This window comes from Chiroxiphia lanceolata, chromosome 25 (genome assembly GCF_009829145.1).
Source record: "Chiroxiphia lanceolata isolate bChiLan1 chromosome 25, bChiLan1.pri, whole genome shotgun sequence".
In the NCBI taxonomy this organism is placed as follows: Eukaryota; Metazoa; Chordata; class Aves; order Passeriformes; family Pipridae; genus Chiroxiphia; species Chiroxiphia lanceolata.
In genome coordinates this window covers 5,458,915-5,476,901 of record NC_045661.1, presented here as the reverse complement: position 1 = coordinate 5,476,901, position 17,987 = coordinate 5,458,915, and the positions used below count along the sequence as shown (strand labels likewise).

The window sequence follows — 17,987 nt, the reverse complement described above, 5'->3', positions numbered from 1 at the left end:
TAAGTGCACCTTTAAGCACAGTCTCCCACAGTGTTTCAGTCACTCTTTTGACAGCAATATTTAGGTAACCCCATTTCTCTGCAAAAGAGAAGGCAGAAGTGCAGTGCAAGCTCTTACCATCAGAATCCACAGGGTCCTCCACCTCTTCTGTGTAATTTACTTCTGTTCGCACATAAGTTGGATGGAGTTAAGTCAATGCAAGTTTCTAAAGAACCTCATCTATTTTGGAATTAATGTGTTCCTATCTTAAAATCCTGATAAGTAGGGAAGGTTTCTTCCTTAAAAAAACCCCTTTGATTTTATGCAGAATCCTGTGTTTCACAGAGAAGACAAGCCCCAGGAGCTCCTCACTTTGTGCATTGCCCAAGTTCAAAGACCACTTTCACAGACCACTCGCACATCACTTCACATCCTTCACATCCTTTGATTAACTTAGACCAAACCCATCAAGGTAACCCAAAACTTCATTTATGTTAAAACTTTGTGAGAACAGAACCCCTCAGACTCACTCCTTCCAGAGGACATGAGCCAATTCAACAATGCACTGCTGCCCACGCTCCCACATCCTACCTTGGGTTGGCTCTGCTCCCTACCAGGCCTCTCCACAAGCCTCAAGCCCTGGGAAATGGCAGAAGACTAACCTGGGCATAGAGAGGAAGGAGCTTTGTTTGCAGATGGTGAACTGAAGGTCCAACAAGTGCGACAGCAAACACAAGGGAAGGAAGAACAAGACTCTCCCCTTTTGCAAAACAAAGCCTATTCTGTCAGCTCACGTGGCAGCAGGACTGCAGTGGGAGTTAGGACAGGAGAGGGAGAAACACACTATCAAAAAGCCAACAAACAGCTCCTTGTACTTTCACAAATTCAATGAATGGTTTGTGTTGGAAGAAACCTTAAAGACCATCTAGTTCCAATCCCTCTTTTAACCTAAATGAAACAATGGGGCCTCCTGAAGTAACAGAAATATCCTGTTCTGTCTGGCAGGGCAGACCACTCCATGCATCCTGCTCCTCAACAGCATTCAGGTCGTTACTGTTTATGAGACTGAGTTTGTCTTGTTGGACTCCAGTTAAATCCCTTCACTCCCAAGGATATAAAGCAGCACTTTCCGTAAGGGTGTTCCAGACAATGGGCAGGATCTGCTGCATTGACGAAATCATGTGCTTGGGGTAGTTTTTCACAAGTGCTGTCACAGCCTGGAACCAAAAAGAACATCGGTCAGAAGCAAAACTGGGAAAACCGTCAATACTCAAATCACAGGTTGCTGTTTCACTAACAACTGACATCATCCAAAGTCTTCCTGCCACCAAGGTCTCCTCCTCTCACTCCTGACCACACAATCCCTTCTCTTGCACGAACACTGACCAACACTCTTTGTGTCTCCTCTTTTGCAGGGAAGCAAAGGGATGACACAAGATGCACCACTGCAGCGAAGACAAGGCCATAATCCGGTGATAAGGTAACGACTCCAATCCAAAGCACATCACTGTACAGCATTGTCTGGATACAATTCCCACCTGGAAGCTGTTTTGTCCCAGAAAATGAACTCCAATGTCATGCAAAACCAGATCACTGCCTATTCCCACACTCATGTAAGCAACACATCGGTTTGCACACCCAGGGAGCAGCTGCAGGAGCAAACACTCACCCAGATCAATTCTCTTCCCATTTGGCTGCAGACACCAGTGGCTCTGCCCACTCAGCACAGGGGCTGCTCTGGGAGCAGCTTAGCAGCTCCACAGGGGATTGTGCCTGGACTTTCAAGAAGCTTATCACCCTGACTTAGGTGAGACCTTGCCAAAACCCTTTTAGGATCCTCCAGGAGACTGGGAGCTCTCACTCCATCATCTCCCCCTACAGGGGCACAGCTCCAGCTACATTAAATGGTTATGGATCAGCCCCCGACAAACTGCCTTGGCTGCTCCAAGACACATGGGTGTCACTTGGTTTCTGCTTACCCAATACAAAGCACTTTGTGTAGTTTGTTTGTTTGTTTGCAGCACTGGATACATTAAGAGAAATTAAAAAGATATGAATTCACCTTCCAGAAAAACAACAGCCGTTTAGTATCAGTATTAGAGATGACCTGGCAGCAGAGATAACCCAGATATGTGAGTTTGGGAATGAGTCTGGCAGGTGCTGGGAGGAAGCATTACAAAAAAGGTCTGCTGAAGCCTCCGGGGAAAAAATTTATGCAGATGCTGACAGAGGACATGAACCTGATCTGCAGGACTGCTGCAAACTCAACACCCTACCTAGGGCCACCAGAGCATCTAAAAAGGTTTGTTCCATATGCCAGTGTTTATGAACCCTATGTAAATGTTTCTAAGCTCTATGCCCAGCCAATCTTGCAGGAAGCACTGCTGGAGTGCTAAGACAGTTTTTCAATTCAATGGCTCTGCAGTTGTAACAATAGAAGGCTACATTTGCAAGGTTGCCACAGCCCTGCAGAGCAAGTCATTAAAAAACAGAGCACTCTCCTGTCAGATGTTGTATTTCAACCCCTGGCCTCTCATTCTGCCAATTCCCACTGCTTATCTGAACTCAAAGAACTGCTACACACGTCTCCTCCTCCTCCTCTGCCAATCCCCACATATTGCTCCACCACCTATTAAATCCTCCAAGAAAACCCTTATCCTTGTCTCTTCAGAGCAAAGGCACGCTGCTCCTCAGATGTTTAATGGCCAGGTCAGGCACTGCATCCACACCTGAGTCACACACAGACACCCCAAAAGCACCACTGGGAGAGCAAATGACAGCCCCTGAACCCCTGCTCACCCCACAGCTCCTGAACCCCGCTTTGCTTCCTACCTGTGTCTTTAAACAGAAAAGGAATCCCCAAATCTTTGGATAAAAACCTTAATACACACACCAGAGAACATAATAAAGTGAACTGTCAGTCAGACTGAAGCAGGGACAGGTGACATGGCTACCAGCTCATCTTCCTTCCAAGAACAAAGAGGGCATGACTAATTATTTTTTGTAATTATTTCTTCCAACAGCAGGAAAAATGTAAGCATAACTTCTCTGACCTACAGGTGTTGAAAAGCTTCTAAGCACAAGCAAAGAAGCACAACAGCAAGACTGTAAGATCCTTCAGACTGTTGGTTAACTGGTGTTCCTGATATATTACTGCACACTAAGTACATCATATCTGTATTCCACTGTTGTGAAATTTGCCTTAAATTTCTCACCTGTCACGTTTAATCACTCTGTTCCTCTCAAAACAATCAATAGTGGCATGTTCAACACTGGAATTAGGATTCAAGAATTGCACAGTTGCAGCTCATTCATCCTCAGAGACACCGAGTTAATTCATGCTGAACTATCAAACAATACAGCAATAAATTACACCATGGGCATTTCCTTCTAATTCCCACAGTGGATATTTTTGTTGTGGCCAAACCTCCCATCTCCTCCAAGGATTAAAGGTCCTGACTTTCCTGCTGCTAACTGCTTGTAAACTTGTAACTGTACTGGGAGCAACTGGGGACACATTAACCATCAGTGGTTTGTGATCCAATCTACTCCCTCTCCCAACCAGGATAACTGTCCATAACTGTCCCAGAGGATCAGGCTGATCTGCACACTGCAGAGTGGGATTCCCTAAAGCCTTCAACACTGTCCTGCAGAACATTCTGACATGGACAGCACAACAGTTTAGGTCAGGGCTGCCTCTGATTTCCATCAGGAACTCCATGAACTTTGGAGTACAAAGCTCTCAAGAGACAGGGAAGGCAAAAAAAAATCTTCCTGTCATTTGCTGCATAACACTTCATTAGGGAAAAAAAGATAGGATTGAGTTTGCATCTGGTTGAAAATGTGCTATAAAAAATTCTCAATTCCCTCCTCCACTGCATCAGCTTTTCAAGGGGGTCTCATCTGTAGAGCTGGCTTAACTAATCCCCTGAGGTTTCTTACTTCTGCATTACAATGACTATAAAATCCACTTCTCTGGAAGTGAAGGCAATTTATGGGTCTTTCACCTGAATCCCTTTTCCCTTAGAAAATTGGTATCATCAGCTTAGAAAACCTAAGTGACAAAACCATGAATTGCCTTAAGTCAACAGCTAGAACACTCATCTCTTCACAAAGAGCCTCCTACAAAGCACTTGCCAGCAGCAGATCTCCTGAATTCACTGTTTAAATCCACACTGATTCTCTGCTGCCATGGATGCCACCTGACATACAGCAGTGTATTCAGACCCAAATCCTCTTGTGTTGTACCTCCCCTGCAGAGGCCAAAAGCAGAGGCCCTCACACAGTTAAGGAACAGAGTAAGAACTCGGTGACATTTCCTCAGGCACTTTCCCAGCCTGTCACATTGTTCAAGAGCCTGCTGGTGAGATCAGTGCTGACACACCAGTACAAGCAGCCCCAATGCCAGTGTTATGAAAATAACAAAAATGCTGCAGAATGGATGGATGTACCAAGAACAGAACTGGCCTCTGGTTAGAGTGACACCATCAGTTACAAGTACTTTCTGTGGAGGCTGAAAACTCCTTCTTCTTGTTAACCACCCAAATGTGAGTATCTGGAGTCAGAGATTCAGACATTCTTGACTGTTTGAATCGAGATGACACCCTGCAGAATGTTCCCTTCATGTTGGTGTTCCTGTATATCACTGTCTCAGGAATCCCAGTGCACAGCCAATAGAAAGTGAAAAACACCCCACAAGAGACACTCTCAATAAAACCTGTCAACATCCTGCCCCAATCTCCCTCCCATTGGTGCTGCACAGCAAGAACAGTTCCAGCTGTTCTAAGAGTATGGTACCTGCAGCCCCGCAGGGAGAAGCCACAGGATGCCCTGACCAGGTACTGCTGCCTCAAACAGGACTGAGACAAGTCCCACGACACAGAGCTCAGTAGCTGCTGGTTTGTGTAACACGAGGGCACCCTCCCAGCATTTATTTTCATTACTTCAGCACAGAGCTGGTCATTATGAAAAGCTTTTGATGCTTGTCTTCAATAACTTCCTTATTGTTTTCTTCAGGGAAGGTGGCTGATTGGGCTTCAGTGTCCATCCTCAGACACCTGTTCACTGATCTGAGTCTTGCTCACCCCAGCACACAGGCAAGGAAACTAAAGATTGGATTTGATCCTGCAACTTGTGCTTTTGGCTCCTCTTTGTTCTGCCATGTTGCAGGCAGCACATCCTACAACTCCAGTGCTTTCCCAGCTGTTAAAGGGGTCTTCATGCCTTCACTGGCCCTCATCCCCATGCACACAGAGCTCTCCAATCCAACCTTATTTCTCCAGGAAACCAGGAGAATACAAAGATTTTCCCCATCTCTCTTTCTCAGAGACTAAAGAGCAGGCAAGTTCTAGAAAAGCACCTGCACATAACATGCTTTTAAAACTTCACTGCAGCAGAACTCTGTAGCACCTTTAGAAAAGACTGATATTTAACTACTGAGTATGGTGCTCAAGACACATCCATGGCACCTTAGGTCAGCGAATGACAAGGACAGATGGTCCCATGGATTGGATCCCTGTGGATCATTTTATGGACAGATCCCCACGGATCTCACCATAGGTATCTTCAGTGCAGGCAGAACAATTTATTTCAATGGTGCTGGGAGCCAAATAACTTCACTGCTCATACCATGAGCAACAGCAGGAGATGTGCCATGCTCTCGAGTTTCTGTTTTCCAGCACATGTGATTGAGTGCAGGTATTCAATTCTTTCTTCACTTTAGCAGTCTCGAGTGACTCACCTTTAAGACTTCCATCTTAAACCCGCTGTCTGATGTTGGTCCATCAGGCATCTGCAGGGCCTGAACAAAGGCTTCTGTGAACTGCTGCACCACAGGAAAAATCAGGACCTTGGCTGCACCCTGGTTACAAACAAAGCAAGCACAGGTTAATACCAGATACAGAACCCCCATGTCTGACCAGAAGCAACAGAAGTTGTACTTTCCTGCTACAAAATGAAAGAGGGACTCATGGAAACTCCAGAGTATTGCAAAAGCATGACAAACTTGATTCAGACATCACTTGGGCTCTCTCCTCGTGCTGGGAACTAAGCTCATCTCAATCCCACCCTTCAAAACCCCACAGCACGGGCTGCCACAAAACACACACCTACATTTAACTCATCATTCTGAGTCTAAAGAGAGATCCAGACAATCCAGTCTGGAGAGTCTCAGGAGCAGTGCTCATCCTTCTAAGGAGGTATTTTATTTGATGAGCTGAATCCTGCCCTGCGCCACCCAGACGTCCTCAGGCTACAAAACAAACTGGGGTGACTCCATCACACACACAATTACCCTGCACCCTGGGCTGGCATTTCTGTCCCTCCAGAGCCACCCTCCCCCACACCAAACAAGCTCTTTGTGAGCTGAGTATCAACAGCTGGCCTGAAGATTAACAGGATGACTCTTCCTAGGAAAATGCAGCAAGTATTTTTCCAGATGTCAAAGCATTCCATAAGTAGTTCTTAGCAGAGCAAGTAAAATTGGACCAAAATAATTTTATTGAGATTATTCTCCATAACTCAATAGCCAGGAGAGCAAAGCTGCATGTTTAAATCGACTACTCATAAAAAGATTCCTCCCCTTTTTTTTTTTAAGTCAAATTTCAATAGAAAAAGTAAAGGACACTTTCTGCCCTCCTGCAGAATAAGACAGTGGGGATCTACTACTATCTTTTGGATACTGGTACCAGTTGCACAATATATCAGTGCAGTACAGATATGGTGCAATTGTCAGAACTTCCCAAAAGTCTGCAGTGGATTGTTCTCTGTGCAAACAGCAGGGAACAGCACACAGAGCCACTCAGCAATGACCAGCCACTAGACTGAGAGTCACCCTTCCCTATCCTCACCCCCCAAAAAGTTAGAAAGTAGCATTTATTGTCTAGGAGTGCTGGAGAACCCACTGGTCAAAGGCCATATGAAATGCAGGTGTGCTCAGTTAGAGCCAGACGGGAGACTCCTGTATAAAGCTGCTTAACTGCAGAGTGTTTGTTTCTTAACAGCTATTCTTCCAAACCTGGGTTGGGTTTGGCTTCCCTCACACTCCTTCAGGAACACAAGGACAAGATGCCTCCTGAAGACATGGGGAACCAAAGCCTTGTCCAAGGGCCAGGAAACTGCCCAGCATAACCCAGGTGGCCAAGGCCTGGCAGATCATCAGGATACAAGGTTCAGACTGGAAGCTAAGCCAGGGATTTCCAAACAAAGGGATGACACACTCTCTCTTCCCCATGCTGACTCCCTTTTCTCTGAGCTGCCACAAGCATGTCTGCTGGTAAGTTAAAAATTAAACTTAATTATGGAACCCAAGTCCCAGTATCAAGGCATGCATATAAAGCAGGGTATCAGCCACTTTACATGTATTAAATTACACCCTCTTCCCCAGAATTCCAGCTGACACAGTACATAATTTTCCAGCCTTTCATTTCCATATTAACAATCATTCAGAACCTCACTCAGTTTGAATTCAAAGTATCTTGTATGTCAAGTTAAACTCTTGCCTTTTCCAGTTCCTCCATGTTACATATCATGTGGGCACACGTGGTAAAAATCTCCACTGCACGAGACCTTGTGCGAATCCCATACACCTGGAAAAAAGTTTATATCAAACACAGGAACACATGATTCTTTTTACACATGATACTTCCTTTAATTCTCATTTAATTCTATTTATTTTTGCTTTAGCTTGATTCTCCTATTTTATCACTAGCTCCAACATTTCTGTTGAAACATTAGCTGCCATCCACTATCACATCATCAAGAAAATTCTTTAAGCCTAACTCATACTACAGTACAGCTTAACCATTGAATCTGGACTTTCTCTGCTCCAAGAAACATTCCCACTAATTCCATCCAGTACCGACCTCACTATGAAGACCATACCTCTGCCATTGTGAAAATTTTGTACATCTCTGGAAGAATAACTGGAGCAACAAGAGGCATCTGTATGTCTGTCACTTCCCGGGTAAACTCTAAAAAATGGAAAACAAAAGGAAGTTCTTATAAGAAATCCAATTTGTAAGCAACAGCAACAACAGAATCATTGGGAAAGTGTAAGTGTACTGGAAACATGTTGATTTGTTCTTGACTAGACCAGGGTCATCTGGCCTGCCCAAGACAATCCTCCAAGGCAAGTAGAAAAATACCACACTAAAAACTGCAGGTATCTGGAAAACAGGGTGTTACAATCAAAGTCCTTGCTGAACTATAACCTGCAGCACAGAACCTCCTTCCTCAGCTCTCATGGCACCTGCTGAGCACATGATTCCACAGTGAGCAACAGGCATCAGGCCCAGGAGAAGAGAATCATAGAATCACAGAATCAGCTGGGTTGGAAGGGACCTCTGAGATCATCAAGTCCAACCCTTGATCCAACCCCGCTGTGGTTCCCAGCCCATGGCACTGATGCCACATCCAGTCTCTTTTTAAAAACCTCCAGGGACAGAGAATCCACCACTTCCCTGAGCAGCCCATTCCAATGTCTAATTATCCTCTCTGTAAAGAAATTCTTTCTAATATCTAACCTAAACCTCCCCTGGCACAACTTGAGACCATGCCCTCTTGTCCTGAAGAAAAGAAGCAAATTCCAACGTGTTCAATTTGGGGTGAAACGTGACAGAACACTGGCTCAGGGAAAAGCCTAAACCGCCTCCTCCATCAGCCTTGCCCCGCCCTGGCCCCCACGTACCTGTGAGCACCCTCATGGCTCCGTGCACTGCGTTCAGGTCCCCACTGACCAGCATCTCCATCAGGAGGTTGAAGAGCTCGGGCCAGGCTTCGGGCCAGTCCCAGTGGGCGATGGCAGACACGGCGTAAGCCACGCTCGAGCGCACCTTGCTGATGGACTCCCTCAGCCCGTTGGGGAGCAGTTCCCTAATTGCAACTTTTGCCTGTAGAGAACAACAGTGTTTAGAAAAAACAGATCCACAGCCATGAAACAACTCAGTAACAAAAAAAAAAATAAAATTATACCTGTGACTGTATCCTGATATCGATTCAACACTGATTTTACAAAATGAACATCCAGGAGACAAAACCCCCCCTGCACACTACATCCCACAATTTTTTTATGGAAAACTGCATAGTGTGTTTTCACATAGCACCTTCTCACACAGAGCATCAGACAAGCACAGAGCAAACAGCTCACAGCTGCAACTACACAGGATGTACATATCTACATGGAAGACATCCAGAGGCAGCTGAGATAAATCCCAGCTCCAGTGTCAGGGACTATGTTTGCTTACTCTGGAAGATTTCAGTAAACAAGAACAGTCACCTAACCCTGAAGGGACAGGAAAAAATAAAAGCCACTTCTGGGACATAATCGAGCAATTATCTCTGAATGGGATGAATCATATCCTAGATGTGAAAGATGCTCCAGTTAATAGCCAGAGTAGAAGGGGCTGGAATCTCTGGCCATTTTAGCTGTTAAATACTCCTGCTGAACAGCTTTTTAATGAAACCCAGAAGAGCTTTAAACTAGAATTTGTCATGGGAAAATAGCCTTTAAGTCCCAAGCTGAAAAACAAAAGATTTAGCAAATCTCCAAAAAAGGATTGCCAGAATCAGTATTTGTGAAACTTAGAAAACAACTTTTCTTCTAGTCTTGCTCTGAGAGCACCAGAAGCATTATGGCTGAACTTTCCCTACAGGAATCAGCCCAAGCTTCTCAAGCCCAGTGTTGTTTTAAGCAACTGAAAACAGGTTTTTGAAGTGGAAAACGTCAAACCCCCTTAACTGAAGCCATTAATCCTCAAAATACACAAGGGCACTGACACTTTTTAAACCGCCCACAAAATTAATATTCTTTATGGATAACGTGCCTCAAATGATAACATGAAACCAAGTCTTACCCTTTCTGTGGTCTCTGGAGGTCTAAACTTTTCAGACTGGGAACACCAGTGAGTTTCCACATACTGTTTCAGAATGACAGATGCCAGCTGGATCAGAAGAGAGGGCACAGATCAGGAATAAATCATGTAACCAGGGCAAGGATCACCCCAACCTGTTTGCTCAGCCTCCCATCCCACCATGCTGCTTTTAGAGGGGCATCAGGGCTTACCAAAAATGCAAAAAAATCCGTGAAATGGACCAAAAAAACTACTGCTGGGCATCCACTGGGCAGCAATGGCCTGCACAGCACTGACCTAAGGCAGCAGCTCGAGATAGGGGTCACATGGTAAGTAAAGAAATACAGAACCAAAACGTCTTTTTCAAGGAGGAAATCACCTACAGGAAAAGCTTCTGCAAAGACAAGCCACATCTTTGCTTGCTGATGTCTACCACCCACCTCCTAAGCTGTGTCCACTCCCAGTACAGTATTGTTTCAGCACCAGGTTTATTAAGTTAAGAAAGCACTATTTTCAAAAAACTGTAAGAGTGTAACACCCGAGTAATGCTGAAAGAGAAAGATTCTGGAAAAATTTAAAAGAAAATGGAGAAACAGTAACAGAAAGCTAATTTGTCATCTGGAAACACGAAGGAATATTTTAAAACCCAAGGAAATTACCATCAAAATTCTTTCTACAGTTCCTGGCAAACTCACCTGCCGGATGGCCAGAGCTCCCTGGGGATCCACAGTCAGTTCTGCTAAATGAACACCAAACTCTACAAGGAAAAAAAACCCCAAATGTTGGTATCATAACTTTTATTCCCACACAGCAAAAGTCGTCAAGATTTTTAGAGAAAGACATCATACCAACTGAATGACTCATATGTGGGAAGGAGAAGACGATTCCAAAGCACAGTTACTCAAATGAATTATGAGCATTAATTCTCCCCTGTGCTCTCCACAAAAACTTCATTTATTGTCTCGGCATCTTATTTCCTTCTCTCATGGGCAAAAAATTTTGCAATGCAGGCTAATAACAGCAAATTATTTAAAACTTTAAAAGTATATATAAAAATCTTATGTACGCTGCAAAATCATTACTCAAGTTCCTACATGAGGGATGCATGGAAAAGATCCAGGATGGAGTAAGACAGCAGGTTGGCAAGCAGCAGTCTCTTTTGGACAACCTGGGTTCATCCAGAGAGTGATCTGGAGACATCACTCCAGCTGTCCCAACCCACACCCCCAGACAGCCCAGGACACACCAAATGCCTTCCTGAGCAAACCTGTCCCAGCACAGTGACACCAGGAGTGCCTGGACAATCCTTTGGGCTGTGGGACCTATTCCAGCAAGGAATTTGTCGAGGAAAAGCGAGAGCTTCTTGCAATTGCCAAGCAAGCTCTGTGACAAAGGCAAAATTCCAACGCTTGTAACAATCCTGTCAATAACTGAGCACAGGAAATAAAAGCCAGGAAGAGCAGCTGTTCTGGTATGGTAAATCCACAGGCCTCAATACATCTGCTTAAAATTGCAATTTTAAGTTCCAGGCAGCTGATAACTGTCCTAAATACCTCATTTAATTTCACTAGTCTGCTTAAGAATCGCATTTGTGGCATTTTAGTTCTTAGAAACTGTGGAGCAGAAGGTAAGGCCTGAGGTCCCACCAGCACAACCTGCAGACAGGCTGAATGTGCTGACAGCATCCCTGAAAAAATGGACTGAAAATTCTGCTCAAAAGGAGTTCTGCAACTTCTGAGTGCTTCACATCCCAGTGCCTCCTAATACCCACCTCACTGCTAAGAGGCTTTTCTGCCTTAGGAGATAATTGCCTCTCACTTTCCCAAGCTCACACTGACCATGTCCAGTTCCTTCACCCTTTCTTCACAGATCATGCATTTAAAAAAGAGGAAAATAACCTTCTTATCCCAGCTGCAAAAGCAGGGAGCCTCATCCCGAGATGTACTTAACATAATAATTCTCTTAACTGGAGCAGTAATTATTCTGTGTGCTGTCTGTGACTCCCACACTTGAGTGTGGCATTGCATTTCAGCCCCATCTTTAAAGGGTAAATGGAAGGGTAAAAAGGTATAAATGGAAGGGTATGAAGGGTATAAATGGGTGTAAAGGAAGCCAGAGTAACTGCAACAGCTTCACACAGCTACAACTTACTATCCTATTTCACAATCTTTAATTTGTTTGCACATATGCATTTGATTTATCCCCTTCAGATATGGTGCTCTGCACCTGACTTACAGTATTTAGTTTCTGCAGCTTTCCAACATCTCCTTACTGCTCCCCAAGCAGATTGCAGTGGGACACCAGACGTGTTCTCACTGCTGCATGACCAAAGGCTCTGTTGTAAAATCCCCTTGTGACTGACAATAAGTCACTGAAAACCCCTCTACACACAGGTTTTCAGCCCAATGCACTGCTTAAAAATATTACAAAACTGTACCTTCTTAACTGATAAATGACCATCCTGGCAAATTCCTATCAGGAATCCCACTGAACTTGGATTGTTCATACCCAGCAAGGAGTCAGCTTTCCCACCAAACCAAAATTAGATGGATTTATTGAGAACAGATCATATAAAACAGTATTAGTTGTGTAGCAACTATTTATCCTATTATGTTATAAACACTGGCAAGCTGTTTAATGAGCTGCTCCAAGAATCCTTCCAAGGACTGAAATTACACTGATCCTTCTACAGCTCACTGGCTCCTCTTTTCTCAAAGACTTGGTTTATTATTGGGTTTTTTCTCAGATGGCTGGGAACTTTCTATCTTTATCATGAGTAGCTTCAGTTCAAATGCACCTTGATAAGCACTTCCTCCACCTATATTTTGGCGATTTGAGATATCAGAAACATCAAAGTCTTCTCCTCAAGATAAAGTCTGTAAACCCCAAAGATGAGAAGCTTTTAATGAAGGGCCTGGCATAGAGAACACTTGGCAAACACATTTCCTCTCAGCTCTGTTTCTCCTCTCATTAACCTCAATATTAGTAAAATGAAACTCTCCTGCTTCACAACCAAGCTCTATCTATCATGTAACCGATTTATGTAACCTCTTCCCCCCCAACCTTTTGGAGAGACTAAGCCAGATCAACCCAAAATTTTGTATTAAACAAGCAGGAAGGAACGAATGAGCAGGACCTTCTACTGAATCACTGCGATTTCCTGCCCTGTTGAACTGGGTCAGCACTCATCAAGTCCAGCTCAGAATGTCCACAGAGAGCTGGTTCAAGAGCTGCTACAGGGCCCTTCAGTTGTCTCTGCTGGGGGCAGACAGGCAGTGGTGGAGGGAGGGGCTGTGGCAGGTGCTGCAGCCAAGTCCAGGTGAATCCAAGTGGCCCTGTGGCCACCAACACTCCAAACTAAAACAAAACTTGGTCTGCAAAAGCCAGATCTCACTGCCACAGCAGCATCAGAAATCGAGTTCCCTTTACCCAACACATGCCCACCCTTGTCCATCACAGCCTTCAGCCACAGGGGCACAGATGTTCTCCACAGGACTGGCTTTCAACAACATCATCCTAAAGCAACTCGGGTTGAAAGGAGCCTCGGGAGGCCCCCCAGTCCAACCTCCTGCTCAAAGCAGGGTCAGTCACAAGGCTGGACCAGGGCAGAGCAGGGCCCTCCCTGTTGGGCAGTCTGCAGACACACAGGAGGAAACACCGAGCAAGAATCTAATGCTTAGCCAGGCTTCTGACATGCTGCAAATGTGCTGCTTTGAGGAACTTCTTCAGCCTCCATCATGACCCTCAAGAACTGCTCCAAAAGCACTCTTTTTGTCAGCACATCTCTAAAAACTGCAACTGTATTTTCCTCATTTCTCAGCAAAGGACAGAAAGATTGAGGTTGGAGTTCCCCAGCAGTCGTGCTGGCTTTGGGTATCTCCCTTGAAACCCCTTCACAACTTCTCAACGTGTCTGCAGCATTTCACAGTGCAAACAGCAGCGTTTCCTGCTGTGAACAACCTTTCATCCTGACAGGCAGACACCATGTGTTGCGCTGTGGCCATTTCTTGTTTCAGTTTCCCTGTTAAAAATCAGTGCAATGTTAAAAGTTTACTCCTTTTAAAAATTCAGCTCAACTGATCCATCCACTCGTTTCTGCCCATCACCCACTCTACTACGATTCAAGGTACAACCAAGAGTGCACCACACAACCACATGCTGTGGTCATGCCTGCACATTCTCCAGAATTCCTCCTTTCACACCATATTTGGTTTTATGGCATAAAACCATGTATTCAGAGAGCACCCACTGCAATACTGAAATCCCTCTCGAAGATGTATCAAAGCAGTTCTGTTGGGAAGGAGCCCACCACAGGCAAAACCATGTTGGAACAGCGAAGCACAAGTGATGCTACAAGTTTTGTGGTATCGTGGTACCTGTAGCTCTTCTCCTGGTAAAAACAGACAGCAAATTGTATCATGAAAATATCATCAGAGAATTAATGAGTTTTCAAGCATCAAACTAAACATGCTGAGCCACCTGCTCTGGAAGAGGAGACACTGAAAGAACATTTACAAGACCCATAAAGCCAATCTGAGATCACATTCAAATCAAAGCATTTGTTGTCTCCTACACAGGACCAGTCTCAAACAAGATGGACACGAATGAGGAGGGTCAGCGTGCCCAGACTGACCCAGGAGTCAATCTGCCACCATCCTCACAGTCACCTGCACATCTCAGCTCTTGACAACAAATGACTTTGCAAAGGACTGAGCTGAAGGTGCTTTTCCATGCACAAGATGTCACAACACAAGCCACGCTGAAGGCAGCCTTATAAATGCCTTTTCTACCTGCAAAAAGGGCAAACAGAAGCACATAATGTAGGCAGGCAAAAGAAAGGCAATTCTCCAGCCTGGAGCCATTCATCTCTCACCACCACGTTTCCAGAGCACAAGAGCCGACAGCTCAGAGACTCAATACTGTCACCAGAGATCATCAAACCTGTTATCTAACCAGGCAAGCAGGAAGCAGTGTTTCCCAACTGACATTAAACCTCCTTATCTACATAATTTAGAGGAATATGTCACAGACACTGTTCCTCTCCATGGGGTGGAAGCCGTTCACTTCACAGTTGGACTCCATGACCCTTGTGGGTCCCCTCACAGAATATTCTGTGATACTGTGAAGTAGGATCCCTGCTGCTGGACAAGCACCTCCTTCAGAGTGCCACTGCCCCTGCTCTGACATTCCTGGAGGTGACTTGGCCTCCACACATTCTCCACTGTAGTAAGATCTAGAGGAAGAGATCATTTCTCCACATTAGGTAATTATCCTCAAGCCATACAACACTGGTGGTAGTGCACACATGTACACCATCAGGGGAGGCACACGGTGCTACCTGGATGGACCAGATAAAGGAACAGAAACACCAACCTCACTTCACCAGGAACAAGCCAAGTTGAGCACAGCAGCACCACTTGACAGCCTGGAGCTCTCATTTCTCTGCCTTCCTCCTGCACAGTCTCAGGGATTGCTTTTACTTATGTTCCATTAAAATCTAGAGACAACAAAGGTCACCAAGTGAACTTTCACCTTTCCAGAGACCCACAGTAATGCTTCTCCCATCCCCAAGCTGCCAAGTGGTGCCTGTTATTTCAGCAGACAGAAGATGTAGAAGCAGGTAAGAGACTGAGTTTTGCTGAGGGCGTGTCTGGCAGTTGCCAAAGGGTGACATTACAAGAAGAAGCTGCCACTGTGTCCTTAATCCAGAGGTGAAATCCAATATTCCTCCAGAACATCTGTTTGGAGTCTGACAGGATACTTCCCTTGGATAGTGCAGCCTGTTCCAGAGGCTCTGACTGTGCATTGCTACCCATCTCTTGTACAAGCACCAGCCCAGATCCACTATCAACCTGCTTCAGGGAGCTTGACTGCATCCCCAAAACACCTGAACCATCCTGACCTGGCAAGACCTGCCTGGAAAAGAGCAGGAGCTACATGGGGCAGGACACACCACACAGGAGAGCCAACTGCTGCATTGGCTTAACCTCATTACACAACCCAACCTAAGCAAGCAGCTTAGGAAAAGAGGTGGGGGCAGAGCAAGGCAGCCCCAACACCCCCCAAGGAAATTTTGGCATTAGGAACTTCCTGAAGTGGATGTTATGTCTGACCACTGTGTTTAATGGTTCTTGATGAATTTTTTCCTTCAGGAATGTTAAATCATTTTTAAACCATTTCTACCTCCAGCATCCAACAGCAATGAGTTCCATGGTTTGCACACTGGGGACAACAGCCTAATTCCTTCTGCTTGTTTCAGATTCATTTTCCCTGACAGCCCAGGGTATTCTATGATTCGTGATCTCAGCTTTATGAGAAGTCACAAACAATCCCTCCTCGCTCATCTTCTCTGTAGTTTATTATTTCAGGGCCTCCATCTCTGCTAACCCTTTCCCAGGCAGAAGAGTCAATGGATTCGCTCCTTCTGAGAACAGAAGCTTTTCCACATTTCTGTGAGCGTCTCTGTGCTTATTTTTGCTGCCCTGCTTGATCCCTCCAGAGAGCAGCAGGCCAGTAATTCATGCAGCACTGGCATGAGGAATTTATGTCGGGCTTTGTTCTCTGTTCCCTCCTTAACGGTCCATTTGGCTTTCGGAGCACGGGCAGAGCAGTGAATGGGTATTTTCAGGGAACTCTCCACACAGACAATGGGATTTCTTCTCCCAGGGACAATAGTCAGGACCACCCATAACTTTTTACAGCATTGTCTGGGCTGTTTCCCCTTCCCCCAACACTACTCTGCTGACCAACACCGACCTACACCTCCCTCAGCACACCCTTCCTGAAATCATCCTGTAATTTGTGCCACCGATTCTCACTCTGGCCAGCCTGAGCAGCACTATCAGTAATTTTGTCACACCACTACTCACTGTGTTCCACATCATTTACAGATGTGCTGAGCAGTCCAGCTTCACCTGGGACTCTGGACTGTGTCCTCGTGCTCAGCAGTTTAGTTTCTTCCAAAAGTTTAAGCAAGTGAATTTTCTGAAAGCTTTTTGGGAGTTCCAGGATTCCTTCAAACAGTTCTTCTGCCACAAGAATCTCATGTACCCGGCTCTCCTCATTCCAACTGCTGATGTAATTTTAACCATTACAGGCAAAGCCCACTCACCTCTACCAGCCCCAGCATCCACCCCACTGCTCCTCACCTTAAAGAGTCCTGACTTAAAGCTGTCCCCAGCTTAACAACTTACACTTAGCTGGTCCCCAAGTGACCTAAGTGGTAAGTTTTACGGCCCAACTCATAGCACAGCAATTGGATGTTTCAGTCCCTCTAAACTCTGGGAGATCCATCCTGTAGCACTTGCTGTTTAAACAAACTGGTAAGTGAAACTGCTCCTCCTCGGGCTTCCATGTGGATCCTCCAATGCATCTCCTTTAGAGGTCCCCTCAATGTTGCAAGTAAAGTCAACACCAGCACAAGGAATTTGGCTCTTCTGCAGTCCTTCTGTACTCCTTGAATGCACCTTCAGTCACCTGCTGGCTTTGAACACCTCTGAAACACTTCTGCTTCTGCAACATCTGAAAGCATTTAAAGTTTTTATGTCTTTAACAAGTTCTTCCTCCATCTCCTTTTTGCCCTACCTTCGTTTGTTTTGCATTAGAAGTGCCAACACTTGTGCTCTTTGTCACTGCCCTCAGTTTTCCTTCAGCATCTTCTTTATGCTGTCCAATGATACGACATTTTTTGTTCTTTTAAAGTACTTGTGACACACATGATCTACATATCTTTACCTCAATAATACAGTGCTGGCACACAGCGGATTCCTTTAGCTCCTCCTCTTGGTTTTTGCAAGCTTCCTCATACCAAAGACAGCACAAAAAGCAGAATATAGCTTATTCTTCCCATGCTGCTTGACTAGGACAAGAGAGGAGAAATCAGAGGTGCACAGAATAATTCCCTGAAAGAGACCTCGGGAGGTTTCCAGTCCAACCCCCATGATCAAAGCAGCATCTGCAGCATCAGATCAGATGATCAGATTTCCTACACAGGTCTTGGAGATACTCAAGGATGGAAACAACACAGGTTCTACAGACAATCTGCTTAAAAGTTCCTTATATCCAGCTGGAGCCTCTTGTTCCAATTTGGCTCATTCTCCTTCATCCTCTCCCACCCCTCAGTGTCTTGGCAGCCTCATCATAGTTACCAGAAGCTGCTCT

At 45.2% G+C, this 17,987-nt stretch overlaps 1 protein-coding gene across 1 annotated transcript in view; it reads right to left on the bottom strand.

Moving 5' to 3' along the window:
- Positions 1-17,987, bottom strand: part of IPO9 (importin 9) — a 38,586-nt gene that overhangs the window by 18,107 nt on the left and 2,492 nt on the right. Inside the window, exons 2-9 of the mRNA XM_032710412.1 lie at positions 10,523-10,584; positions 9,831-9,917; positions 8,666-8,867; positions 7,861-7,949; positions 7,479-7,565; positions 5,720-5,839; positions 1,096-1,196; positions 118-176 (exon numbers count right to left, since the gene is read on the bottom strand). Of these exons, the coding sequence (XP_032566303.1) occupies positions 118-176; positions 1,096-1,196; positions 5,720-5,839; positions 7,479-7,565; positions 7,861-7,949; positions 8,666-8,867; positions 9,831-9,917; positions 10,523-10,584 (807 nt within the window). The remainder of the gene's footprint in view (positions 1-117; positions 177-1,095; positions 1,197-5,719; positions 5,840-7,478; positions 7,566-7,860; positions 7,950-8,665; positions 8,868-9,830; positions 9,918-10,522; positions 10,585-17,987) is intronic.